This window comes from Lepidothrix coronata, unplaced genomic scaffold (genome assembly GCF_001604755.1).
Source record: "Lepidothrix coronata isolate B3197 unplaced genomic scaffold, Lepidothrix_coronata-1.0 Scaffold138, whole genome shotgun sequence".
NCBI lineage: Eukaryota > Metazoa > Chordata > Aves > Passeriformes > Pipridae > Lepidothrix > Lepidothrix coronata.
Genome location: NW_016690318.1, coordinates 452,410 through 466,161, shown reverse-complemented (window position 1 = coordinate 466,161; position 13,752 = coordinate 452,410). Strand labels below are relative to the sequence as shown.

Below are 13,752 nucleotides of genomic sequence, written 5' to 3'. Positions count from 1 at the left end.
CTACTCTCCAAAATAGGAGTCCATCTCCGTCTTCTCCAAGAGGGGTCTCAAGGGAGTTTTGGGGTCTGGTATAGTTCTTACCCCAAACTCTGTAGCTCTGCTGCTGGCTCTCTCTCTCTCCCTTTCCAGGAGTCCTTTCTGCGATGCTGCATGTCTCTGTTGCGTCTCCGGTTCAGGTCTTATCTGTCCTGGCTCTGTGCCACTGTTTCTCTGGTCAGTACCGGCTGCTGCTCTGCGCCCATGGAGAAAAACATCTCCCAGCATAACTACAGACACTTAGTCCAGTCTAGCACTGTTCCAAGTCTCTGTAGCCCCCAACTGGGGCTGGGGGGCCCCGGAGGCCCCGAGGGGCTCAGAGCCCCTTCCTCGTGGCTCTACAACATGGCCACCTTTCCAACCACAACAACCAAACTACAACTCATCTCTTCCGGTGCTTGTGATATGTTTACATTTTTGCAGGAGCGCCCATTGGGCAAAACTTCAAAACTTCCAGGTGTTTCCACCCCTTGGGGTCTACCACTTTTCAGCCTCTGGGGGAAAAACCAAGGTCCAAACCACCACATATTTCAAGGATCTTAATTGTCATAGTTCCTTCTCCATAGTCTTGGATTTTGCCAGTTGTCAGCAATATTGTATTCAGTTGTATCTTAGTAAATTCAAATCTCCAGCTTTAATACTCTTCTAAATAAGACAATAGAACTCATTGTGGCAGAGATAGTGCTGGGTATTTTCTGTGCAGAAAACATATTTTATGAATAGTAAGTTTAATAAGAACTTGAAAGTTAGCCATTATTCACATTTGAGGTTTTAAGTATTTATGCATTTTCAAAAGAAAATGTCCTGTTCCTCTCACTTCTTTAATTCCACCCATTTATAACACTTCTAAATTAGTCTTCTTTTACAGAAAATCTGATTCATTGATTTTTGTTCTTTTAATGATTCTGGGAGGAGAGGAGTTCATGCAATAAAGAATTTGATTCCTAAAGGAAAAAAATTTGGCTTGAATTGTGTAAGAGAAGGAAGAATGGAAGGAGTAGGTTACAGACTAATTATAAAAGTCATAGAAGCTATTCAATGGGCATGTAGGAGTACAGGATCTCTTATGAGTGAGTGCAGACCTGCCTGTTATGGTGTGCTAATTATCACATGACATTTTGTATATTGCCAAAGGAAGTAAGCCTTTTGGTGCTGAAACTCCAGGTATGGGTTTTGTTTATGATGGTCCATAGACTTGTGTGTAATGTACCCTAGTTTCTAAACAGTGCATGGGAAGTAATGCTTTTCTCCTTCACAGGTACATCATGAGAACGTATTATTAACACTTAGGGAACTTCAGTTGAAGTGTAGGATGAAAAGACCTTTATCTAAAGCACTGATTCTTGCATGGCTTTGTGGATTGTTAGGGCTCAATTGATAAAAATATACACCATGTAGCAAATTCTTGGTTTTTTTTATTTCTCATTGTGATACTTAGATAAAACAGTTTCGAATTAAATACACTTAAATAAAAATGGTGTTATATTTAATCCATTTCTTAGGTATGGAAGAGTTAATTATGTGCTGGCTCGAAGACTTGAACTTCTACGAGAAGTTGGGCGACTACAAGAGAGTCTTGGAGTCCCAGGAGATGTTTCTTACACTTGTGAAACAGCTGGCCACTTTTTCTTATACCAAGTAAGGATTGAAATACTTCTACATAGACTGTATGACCTAAATATGTTATGAAACACTTTGTAAAAATTGCAGTGAATTTTTCAGAGTTGAGTGTAAAAATAAAATGCTTTTTCCTTGGTGGTTCACAATACAATACCAGCCAAAATTAAAATTGCTACATGACTTGCTTGTATTGCTGTTGTTTCAAATCCTGCCTGATGACTCACCAATTGAAAGGTTAGCATGGCTGCCCTTCATGACTGCTGGCAAGATTCTAATCTGAAGCTTCTCCTTCAGATAAGAAAATCTGTGGGCTGCTTTACATTTTCGACCAGCACTGGTCTTGATGGTCCTGCTAGAAGGCTTTTATGGCATTAAATGCCAATGTGAAATCAAATGTTTAGTGTACAAAATGGTGATTTTTTTTTTTTGTATACTGTGTATCCCTTATTTCCCCTCCATATATTTTTCAGTGACACGTCTACATTAGCAATTAGTGTTGCATAAGAAGACGTGTAGAGTAGTACTTAGGATTAAATGCATCCACTGTATATGTTTTTACAAAAGTTACTCTGGGCTAGCCTTAGTGTGGGTCTTAACATAAATGGACATTAGGTGTTGAAGTGTGCTGGGAGCACTGCTAAAGCTCATCTTCTGGCTGAGTTTCTTCCTAAATGAATGCCAGTTGGTATTTAAACCAAAGTACTGTAAGCGGAGATAATAAATTACTTCTGTACTGGGCTTATGTGGCAAGGTTTTGGTAGCGGGTGACTACAGGGATGATTTCTGAGAAGAGGCCAGGGAGTGCCCTGCGCTGGACACAGCCAGCTCCAACAGACCCACCACTGGCCAAAGCTGAGCCCATCAGCGACACTGGTGGTGCCTCTGTGAAAACCTCTCTGAGAACAGGTCAAAAACCACTCTGCAGCAGCTGAGGGCAGAGAGGTAAGTGTGAGGAACAACCCCATGCACCCTAGTCAGAAGGAAAAGAAGGGGCAGAAGGTGCTCCAGGCACCAGAGCAAAGGTTCCTCCGTAGCTCAAGGAGAGGATCATAGTAAAGCAGATTGTCTTACCTACAGCCCATGGAGGACTGTCTCAGAGTAGATGAGTAGCCCATGGAGTACCCCACGCTGAGCAGGTGGATATGACCTGAAGGAAGCTGCAGCCTGTTGAAATCTCATACTGGAACAGGGGAGAAGTCTAAGGAGGAAGAGGTGGCAGAGGTGTGGTGTTACAAACTTTACTGACAGCACCATTCTTTCTGCACTGCTCAGCTGGGGAGGAGGTAGAAAAATTGGCAATGAAGGAGTGAAATTGAACCTGGGAAGAAAGAGGGAGTGAGAAGAAAAGTAGGTTTGGTTTTGGCTTTGTTGCTCACCATCTTACTCTGTTTTTAATCAGCAATAAAAGAAGATAATTTTCCACAAGTCAAGTCTTTTTTGCCTGTGGTGCTACTTGCTAAATGATCTCCCTGTCTTTATCTCAGCCCATAAGCTTTTCCATCGTTTCTCCCCGTCCTGTTGAGGAGGGAGAGTCAGAGATGCTCACTGTTTGGGGTGGGAATCAGGCAACCAGCCAAGTTCAACCCACCACAACTTCGAAAATGTCATCCTGACCCAACTTCAAATGCTAATTTAGATATACCTTACTTTTGTGATATTTTTTTTTTTAATGCTATGTATGCAAGCCTACACATTGCCAAAAATTTGGTGATATAAAACCACGTCAGTATGACACTTGTCTTTGCCATAGGTAATGTCTCGCTGGGAAGAGTATATCAGCAAAGTGAAAGTTAAAGGTGGAAAGTTGCCAGAGGTCACAGATGTCTCCAGTTTGTTTCCTTTTCACCAGTATTTTGCAAATGCTCCTCAACCAGTTTTCAAAGGCAAATCCTATGAAGAAGATATGGAAATTGCTGAAGGGTGTTTTAGACATATTAAGAAAATATTCACTCAGCTTGAGGTAAGACGTAACTGTTAAAGGTAACTGGATCTGGCTAATCCTATAGAAAAACTTTACATGGTTCCAAAATTCTCATTTGCCCAACATCCTAGAAGAAATATATACCTCTAGGCAGCTTCATTAGCCTGCAAGGTGAGAATTTCCACCTTTGAGTGGTATGTTTTGTGATAGAGATATGGGTCTAATCTCTTTTAATTTGATCTTGGGAAGCAGCCATTCTGCATGTTTCATTTTCACTGATTAGGTTACTAGGATTGGTACACCTATCTGTCCTCCCCTGATCCTTACAGGGTCTTTGTATTTACAGTGAATTGCCTTTAATCAGATAATCTGTTTAAGTTACTTTTAGGTTATCTTCTATTTTTGCCAGAATTGCTTGAGAGGCTTTTCAAAGTTAGGGCAAAGGTGATTTTTTTGTATCATTTAGTCATATTAATGATACTGAATTTACTTCAGTAAAGTAGGAAACAAAATTTTGGGGGATTCTGAGAGGGTTCCTCAGAATTAATTGAATAATTGTCTGCAAATTTTTATATGCACACATGTTCACAGAATTCTTTGACAGGTTTTTAAAAGATTGTTTTTGAAATATGCAAAACCTGGAAACCACAGTAAATTATTCAGATTAGATTGATATCAGTAGATACCTTCATAACTTCCTTGTTTAATTATGTTAAGAAGGTGGCCAGATAGTTTGAGTGGATATATTTTATAAGTTATATTTTTTTTGTATTTTGACTTTCAAGAATTTTCTTTTGTCCTTCATAGGAATTCAGAGCATTTGAACTTCTCCGCAGTGGCCTGGATAGATCCAAATACCTGTTGGTGAAAGAAGCAAAAATCATTGCCATGACTTGTACTCATGCTGCTCTGAAACGACGTGACCTGGTTGAATTAGGCTTCAAGGTAATGATTATACTAGTGTTACTATACTACTTGATTTTAATGTTGGTCCCCTCAGCCCTGTATAAACCTTTTTATCTGCCCTAAATCTAGGCAGCTAGATTATTTTGAGTTGCATTTTTTTACTAGTGTGTTTCAATTTGTAATTTTACTGAAGAAAAATGTAACTTATGTAAGATGAAATAATTTTCAAGTTCTTGTATATATGAAAAATGCTTAATAGTGCATTCAAAAAAAAAGTTAGTTTTGCTATATTCAGTGATAAGCAGCAGTGATAGGATTAATAAAATAGAGGCAGAATTGGGATGAAAAGCATGGCCTTTAGAACTTTAGTTACCTAAAGAATTAACCATTTGAGGAAAAAGAGCCATGATGCAATGCTGTTTTCACTCTGCAGTGGTAACCATAACTATTAATTCAGTGCAGACTTTTTTTCTGACAAAAGCCAGACACCAGTAATTCTTTCACTGATAATGCAGTGTATTGGATCACAAAATGGCTCCTCTTCAGCTTCAGTGCAAAGATACCGAATTAGTTTGCTCCACTGCAGAAAGCTTTTCTCTTGTGGATGGGTTATGGCATATAGGAAGATGTAAGCCCTGATTGGTACGGATGGATCTGCCATTGACGTGGTAGGATTTCATCCATTTGATAATACTGATATTTTGTCTATTCCTGCTGTAACTGTTCCAGCCATCAAAAACGGAATGAATAATGGTAGGCTGAATAACTACATTAATTTGTATTTCTATCTGTATGGACATCTCTTTACTTTTTTTTTTCTCAGTATGACAACATCTTAATGGAAGAGTCCGCTCAGATCCTGGAGATAGAAACCTTTATACCTCTTCTGTTGCAGGTTAGACTTGAAATATAAAACATATTTCAAAAAATTATAAACAAGAGTCTGTGTTCTTGAACAATAGTGAATATTAAAATGGAAAATATCTTGTGCAGAAAGTAACTCAGAACTGATATTTGCTATTTGAGTAGGCAGTAAGAACTGTCACATTGATTATGAAATTATTTTATTTAGTGAAATAAGCATCTTACATGTTTTTTTAAATGCTTGAATGAGCATTGAATAACCAGCTACATCAGGCCGGTGAGGGAAAATAAGTGTATATGAGAAATGCAGAAACTGAAGAGTTCATGTAATTAAAGCAGACTGTTTCATCAGAGAGGCATATTCTGGGGGATTCCATTAGTATATTTACATGAGCCATCCAAATAATCCTTGAAAATTGAGTGGGTTTTTTTTTTAACGAAACCTAAAGATCTAGGCTTTCAGAGTAGCAGCACTTGATTTCTTCAGTTGCAATTCAGAAAGAAATCTTTAAAAACTGCTTTGTTTGGTGAGCTCTCTGTCCAAGATTAAAATTGCTGCTAAGAACAGAATGACTATATAGAATGCTTGGTCTTCTCCAAAGCTGTAAGCTTTTGGGAGGGGGTGAAAAAAAAAGAAAGATTTCTTTTTTTCCATGCCAATAAAAATAATTTTCATACTCTTTCTTATTAAGGCATTTTCAGACTTGATGAGTTGGACAGTCCACAGTTCAGTTTTCATTCCTTGCTGTCTGATCAGAAACGGTTTCAGAGCTCTTCCAATTCAAGTGACAAGAAAAAGAACTTTAGGTTCTGTCTGGAATAGTGCTCCCATGGGGAAAGGAAAATATCACAGGAGTGTGTAAGAAATGAGGGTCTGGCAGGTGGAAGTCTTCAGGATTCTAGTTCTTGGATAATGTTACCCGCACAGTCTGTTCCTTTTATGTCCCTATATTTTTTCGTGAGGTCTGTCAGTATGTAACATGGGTGCACAAAGGATGGTACAGAACTGGAAGGAGATATACGAAACATACTGAAGAGAATTCAGTCCAAGAGCCAAGATGAGAGAGAATTAGTTAGAGGCACATCCTGGTCATGGAAGAGGCCATGTGAGAATTACAGAGGTAAAGAGGTGAAGCACATGAACTACAGAGACACTTGAAAGGCAGGTTAAGTCTGTGCCTCAGACATCTGAGAACTTAAACTGTTTCAGATGCATCAGTCATCATTCAGATGCTTCATATTCAATACCTCAGAATCCTGAAAGCAAAGTTCAAAGGACAGTTCTGGAGTAATACTGCTATGGAGTAACCAGGTTTTTTTACTACTCTAGTGTCTATAATTGTAGTTCTTCCTTTTGTTCTCTGACAATGTGTTACTTTTGGCCTTTAAAGCAATGTAATATAATATTTATCCTGATATTTCTCTACTAATTTTAGCAGATAAAGGTACCTATTGTTTTATAAGAAAAAAGACTTTATTTAGAATTCTACTCTCTGATTGGAAAGAAACTAATAGTCTTTAAAATGACTTCAGTTCAGTGTAACTTAAATGTTGGAATTTAGAGATTAGACAAAGGCAGCCAATTTAACTATTAATGTGTTTTAATTGAGTGCCTGGATTATATCATAATAGTTACAGTAGTTTAATTTTTTAATTCTAGAACCCTCAAGATGGATTCAGTCGTTTGAAGCGGTGGATTATGATTGGTGACCATCATCAGTTGCCACCAGTCATTAAGAACATGGCTTTTCAAAAATACTCCAACATGGAGCAGTCTCTTTTTACACGGTTTGTTCGTGTTGGAGTGCCAACTGTTGATTTGGATGCGCAAGGAAGAGCAAGAGCGAGGTGAGACAGCAGATTGCATGTCTAGCTTGTATGAAAATACCAGGTTAAAATTGGGAGTAGTGCACATATAATTTTGGAAACTTTATTTTTTATTGTTAGGACAGAAGTTTGCAAAACTGGAATTTAGTTGTTTTGTTCTATTTTTTTCAGCTTAGACTAGGAAGGCAGAGTTTACTTTGCTGAAAAGCAATCAGATTTCTTTCTTCATTGTTATTTTTATATAGTAATATTCTGCTGTTGCATGAGTACTTCAATGAAAATTATATTTAAAGGAATTTAATATACTTAAGTGTTTGGGGTTTTTTACAACTGAGACTTCTTTGCAGAAGCTTCCTTTTCTAAACTAACATTTAATGTATTCAAGGTTAAATAAAGATTTGATTTATTTAGCGTTGAGTATATATTTCCCTTAATTCTGTAAAAGGGTACTTTCCTTGTAGTATTTCAGCGGAGCTGCATCTTTCATTGGTATCATCTAGATTGTCCACACAAGACCATAAAGCCTTTTTTATATTAAAGGAGATACTGCATCTCTGTAGTAAAATAACTTTTCTTTTTATCTAAGTATTTGTCATTTCACTGTGGTAATTTAAATATCAGATTTATTTATAGTGTAAATTGCATATTTGTGGTGTTAGATTAAGAAGGAAAAATAAAACCAAATAAGAGAAAATTACTCTATATAAAATCTTGCTTCTTTTAAGTTTAGTGGTAAATCTTTATTTTAGGCATAAAATGTAGTTAACAATATGAAGGAGAACATTTTTTTTCATGTAGGATGTTGAGAGGGTAGAATATTATTTTCTAGTCTTATGAATGACAGTTTAAAATGCAAATTCTATCTGAGTATAATGGTAAATTACATTTATTTTGCCATCTACTATTTCACAACATCTCAGTGAATTTTTTAGTGGTAAGAGAGCACAAGAATTCCTTCATTTCGCAAGTAATTTTTTGATCAAGGATTTTTTTACATACCTTCCTATGCTTTGTCTTTTTTGATCAGAGGTAGCTTACCCATTAATTATCTACTACTTTATCTGGTCTGGATATCGTTTTGCATTTCTGAATGAGGCATTTTGGTTGTATTACTGTCCTATAAATACCAGAGATGATTCAGAATTAGGTAGATTTTGGTTCTTTCCCTTCATGTCTAATATTAGTACATGGCAATACACAAAATAAGTAACAAAATAAATTTCTTTTTAGAGTAAGAAATTCTACAACTGTTAATGCAGAAAATGCTTTTTTTTCCTTACTCCTGTTTTGTAAAGAAGAATTAATATTCCTTAAATTCTGTTACCCATGAAAATTTCCACTAGAATTCTTTGCAAAATTTTAATCTGATCAAGTAGAACAGACTTAAGGTTGTGTGTGCCACACTGAAGTGAAATCTGAAGTTTTCTGTGAGACAGAACCAAACAGAATCACAACTTAAAAGTAATATTGCTGGATAGCTTGTTCAGATAAATTCATTTATATATGTACAGCTGCCCAGCAAAGTTATTCTTTTCATTGAAAGCCTACAGAAGCACTAATCTTGAAAGCAAGGGGTTGTGTGCGTGTGAACTATTTTGAATGAGTTCAAGAACCTATAACTAACTCTTTGGGGTTTGTCTCTGTGGTTTTGAACAGTTTATGTAACCTCTACAACTGGCGTTACAAGAATCTGGGTAACTTGCCTCACGTGCAGCTTCTGCCAGAGTTCAGAACAGCCAATGCTGGATTTTTGTACGACTTCCAGCTTATAAATGTAGAAGACTTCAATGGCGTAGGAGAGTCTGAACCCAATCCATATTTCTATCAGGTAAGAGAAATATTACATGTATAATTCTTTTATTCTGAATATGACTTAGTAGATCTGCAGTGAAGACAGGCTATCAAAATACAGTAAACTGATGTTTAGTTCATGTTCTCAGATCAGTCATGTGTATGTGTGATTCTTTTCCTCCTGTTAATAAGTTTTGAATGTTGAAAATGATAACGTAATATGTTGTATTTTTTGCTCAGTGAATGACTTTTATATCTGTTTTCTCAATTTTATGGGAGAGATGAGATTTAGTGTGTAATTCATTACAAAATGTCATTTTGACCTAAGGCAAATTAAAGTCGTTGCAATTCAGCTGCATGATAGTGAAATAAAGAGTAGCATTTAACCTGAACATGAAAAATCAAAGTTTGCTTGGTGGCACATATTTGAGTTTTAGGAGTCGCTGTATTGATTTGATTTATATGTAGGAATGCTAAAAGGTCCGTTCATAGAAGAATAAAACAGTACTGCAAGAAATATACATCAGGCAGAGAAACATTGAGGCTTAAGTACATTGCAAAAAAGCCCTTGATCTTGGAGTTTCTCAACTAAATTTTCAAATCAAACCATCAACAACAGTCTCCATCTATTTCCCTTAAACTGGGAAAACATTTTACACTTGTAATAAGATGCTTATATTTTCAGTCCTTTTATTTTTCTTGTTTTAAAAGGAGTGATGAAACAGACTCTGGTGCCTAGAATACCAAGCTTGAGTTTTGGAAAAGTTAGAAGCTGGAGCTGTGTGCAAGTTAAGGAGTTTAATTCAAACATGGAGTTAACACCTTATATTTTGCTTAATATTATGGAAAGCAAACAATAGACTTTTAAATAATAATATTAATATTAATTTTTTCCCTGTGAAGATTACTGAGACTTATGTTAATCTGTTTTTAAAAAAGGCATAAAATATATTCATAGGTTTTGCTTTAGTTCCTCTCAATGTATTTTAATACAAATTATTTTGCTGTCAGTGAAGAAAGCAATGGTGAGTCATAATGCACTTTATCCCACTTCCAGATTGAGGACAAAATTGTTTGGAGAGTTTCTTTTGGTTTTGTTTTTTAAACTGTAATGCAGAAGTAGTAAAAAGTTGTCCAGTGGAAGATGAACAGCTGAAAGGAGTGCCTGATAATTGAGAGTATGAGCACTGCTTAGACCACTCTTTAGCTAAAGAAGATTAAGAACACTGATATGAGGACACAGAACACATTTGTTATTACAACAGTGCTTTCATGTGCAAACTCCTCTATTTCTTCCTACTATTACTTTTTTTTTTCCCCCAGGATCTTAAGCATTGCAAGATATTTAGTGGAGTATATTGGTGGCATTGCATGGTTTTTCATGAGATAAGAGATTGCCACCATGTATTATTTCTCTTTGTGAATTTGGGCTTTTCTTTCCAGACTTAGAGGGGATTAAAATTTGTAGAATAGCTTTACACCCACAGGTGTTTGATATGCCTGGCAACTGCATTTTCCAAGTAATGCAGAGCCCACTTAGTAAGAAAAAATAAATGAAGCTGGTATGTCCAGCCTATCCAAACATGCGCCAAGTGGGGATAAAATTCCAAGTATAAATAGATCAGGAGCAAATGTCAGCATTTGAGAACAACTTCTTAACCTGAAAGATAATTTTTTGTTGACAGAAAATGGATTTAAACAGGCTATGAATAACTTCAGTCCGGAAATAGAACAAAACTTCCTATAACCAGAAGGGTGGTTCTTTGGGACAGACTTATAAAGTAAGGGCACAGAAAGTAAGTTACAATGTACAAAATAACAGCTGGTCATTTGAAATTGAATAGGTATGGTCTGCAGTAGAAATAACTGGATTTCATAATCCAGATGTCTGTCTCCTAATGAATACATGAAAGGACTTTATTCTAGTTCAACTAGTTCTTACTTTCAGTTTACTGGAGAGTGAGTCATTGCAGCTTTGTGGGGTGACTGTTTGGAACTCTTGACTAAATATTGCAAAGTTTCAGTTGGTGCCTGATAATAGTATTGATGTAGATATTTTCAGTAGTTCTCTGAAGAGGAATTAGAACAAAGTTATTAAACCTACTTATGGTTGTTTTATTCTTTCAAAATGGTTTGTATGAAATGAGGAAAGAATTATCAGATCTAGAGACGTTTCAGCACTAAGATATTTGTCTAAATACATGACAGTGTCACAGGTGTTATTCTTTTTAACCTTACAGGCTGGTTAACCCTTTTTTGTCTTCTATTTTTTCTTTTCTTTTTCTCTCATTTTAAACTTTAGAACCTTGGTGAAGCAGAGTATGTTGTGGCAGTTTTCATGTATATGTGCCTGCTTGGTTATCCTGCAGACAAGATAAGTATCCTGACAACATACAATGGACAGAAACACCTGATCCGTGATGTCATTAATCAGCGGTGTGGAAATAATCCACTGATTGGACGGCCAAACAAGGTGACTTTGAAAATATATTAGTCATTGGAGTGGTTCTGCTTTCTGTGTTTTTAAATTGTCATACTGTCAATAAGACTAATTTAATAGATTCACAGCTACCAGTATTCCCTGGTTTACCACACATTTATTAATCTATGTTCTATGGAATTTCGTAATTAGTGCCTTTGTTTCTGCCTGTTGGTAATTTGACAGAGTGAAGTCAGTGAAGGTGAAAAGACTACAGGTTACATGGGACAGAATAACTCTGTTTTGTCATTTATTTTGTCCTCAATAAAAACAGCAATCCCCAAAACCACACCTTTAGGAAGATCCATCCAGCGTGGAAATTATTTGATAAAACATATGACGAATCTGACAAAACAAATAAAGAATATAGTTATTAAAGTCTGGTGCTAATTCTGCAGGTTAAAATTGTATTATAAAGCCAATGACTTTCTGTAATCTTTAGGTATTAGCACCCCACTGCTAGTTGTCTGAATTAAAAAAAAAAGAAACTATATTTAGTCAGACAACTCCTCTAACATCTTGCAAAACAACTCCAGACTTTTTGGTTAGAGACCAACTAAAACAGTTAAAGCATTTTCTTTTCTATTCTTGTTTACTGCAATCTCAGTCCAAATTTGATGTTAAAATTTTAGTGTCATGTTTTAAGTGAAATCGCAAAGATTAACCTGTGGAGGTTTTTTTCTTGGTTTTTGATTCTCTAGGTAACAACTGTGGACAGATTTCAGGGTCAACAAAATGATTATATTCTCCTTTCACTAGTGCGTACCAAAGCTGTGGGCCACCTTAGGTAAGTAAGAACACCTTTTGTAGTGTCATTGAAGTACATGTTCTCTGTGTCAGATACAGAAATGTTTATAGTACCTTGTACAAAAGTGTTAGATTATTTGGGTATGTAGTAGAAATGAAGTTTAATGCTATATATATAATGAAGTTGAGACATACTTCCTTTTATAAATGTCTGGTACCCTCTTCATGATCACTTAATCCTTTAGTAATGGCTCTTATACTATAATTAGTTTATATTACTACAGATAGGCTGAACTTGGTTTCAAGTAGAATGCTAAGACTGTAATGTTTGTTGAGCACATGCAGGCTTGAATTTTCTCATAAAGCCTTTCCTGTAAGTGAGACTTATTTATTTTGCATCAGAAGTGTTTGATCATTGCATGAGTTACATTATTATGTGTGGTTTTAAATGTTTGTGCTTTTGTTTTGGGATGGGATGGAGGAAGACTTGTCTAATCAGCAATAGTTAGATGAGTTATCAAATTCATCTTTACTCATTTGGTGATACAAAAATAGTGTTCGGATTTGTTCTCAATGCTTACTCTCAACTTTACTTGTGAGGTGTAGGAAGATAGTAAAGGGTGTTTTTTCATATCATTATTGATACAATGGACCTATATATATATGGTTCTATATAATGGTACTAGGGTTTGGTAGCTGTTGAAACAGTATGTAGGGAAAAAACTAAAGACAGAATAGTATTTTAGCAGATGATTTTATATTTCCTTTAATTGAGACTTTAGCGTACTTTTAGTTATTTTTATTGCAACTATTTATCAGTGAAAAAGAACATGATTGATTTTGTTTTCTGAAGGGATGTCCGACGATTGGTTGTTGCCATGTCAAGAGCCAGACTTGGACTTTATATCTTTGCAAGGGTATCACTATTTCAGAACTGTTTTGAACTAACTCCAGCTTTCAGCCAACTCACAGCTCGACCGCTTCACCTCCATATTGTTCCCACAGAATGTTTTCCAACAGCAAGACAGGTAGGAATAGCTGCACTGGATTTTGGTATCTGTAATGGATGTTTGTGTTTGCTTACTTTTTTTGAATGGGCTGTGGAAGATGGAACTGTTTTCTCTGCTAAACCAGTGCCTCTGCCTCTTGGCATTGGACCAGTCTGCCCAGGGAAGTGATGGAATCGTCATCCTTGGAGAGCTGTGTGGATGTGACACTTGAGGATATGGTTTAGCAATGAACTTGGCAATGCCACTTGATTATTGGATTTGTTGATCTTAGAGGTTTTTTCCAACCTTAACGATTCTATGAGTCTATGAATTATGTCCTTAGAGTTAATTTTTATCATGATGCATGCTAGCTGGTTTTAATTGATGCTTCCATAAAACTTAATTATCAGTATAACTGTTGTGCCTGTGTAATGGATTCAGTATTTTTCTTTTGTGATCAATAAGTAAGCTTTTAGTGCTTACATATTTTTGGTCTAGCTATGAAACAAAGTTATTTCTAAAAAAACCCACATAAATCTAATCACTTCTCATACAAAGACATAAAGTTACAT

The 13,752-nt window shown here is 36.0% G+C and overlaps 1 protein-coding gene and 1 long non-coding RNA gene across 2 annotated transcripts in view; one reads left to right on the top strand and one right to left on the bottom strand.

Annotated features, from left to right (window-relative positions):
* LOC108503434 overlaps positions 1–3,180 on the bottom strand; it is a 42,591-nt gene extending 39,411 nt beyond the window's left edge. The window contains exons 1-2 of the long non-coding RNA XR_001876826.1: positions 3,033–3,180; positions 2,728–2,854 (exon numbers count right to left, since the gene is read on the bottom strand). This is a non-coding gene — a long non-coding RNA (uncharacterized LOC108503434). The remainder of the gene's footprint in view (positions 1–2,727; positions 2,855–3,032) is intronic.
* The window catches only part of AQR (aquarius intron-binding spliceosomal factor), a 51,595-nt gene that overhangs the window by 32,622 nt on the left and 5,221 nt on the right, over positions 1–13,752 (top strand). Inside the window, exons 25-33 of the mRNA XM_017827368.1 lie at positions 1,539–1,674; positions 3,407–3,616; positions 4,385–4,522; positions 5,307–5,378; positions 7,008–7,195; positions 8,831–9,002; positions 11,268–11,438; positions 12,146–12,231; positions 13,045–13,219. Coding sequence (XP_017682857.1) covers positions 1,539–1,674; positions 3,407–3,616; positions 4,385–4,522; positions 5,307–5,378; positions 7,008–7,195; positions 8,831–9,002; positions 11,268–11,438; positions 12,146–12,231; positions 13,045–13,219 — 1,348 coding nt within the window. The remainder of the gene's footprint in view (positions 1–1,538; positions 1,675–3,406; positions 3,617–4,384; positions 4,523–5,306; positions 5,379–7,007; positions 7,196–8,830; positions 9,003–11,267; positions 11,439–12,145; positions 12,232–13,044; positions 13,220–13,752) is intronic.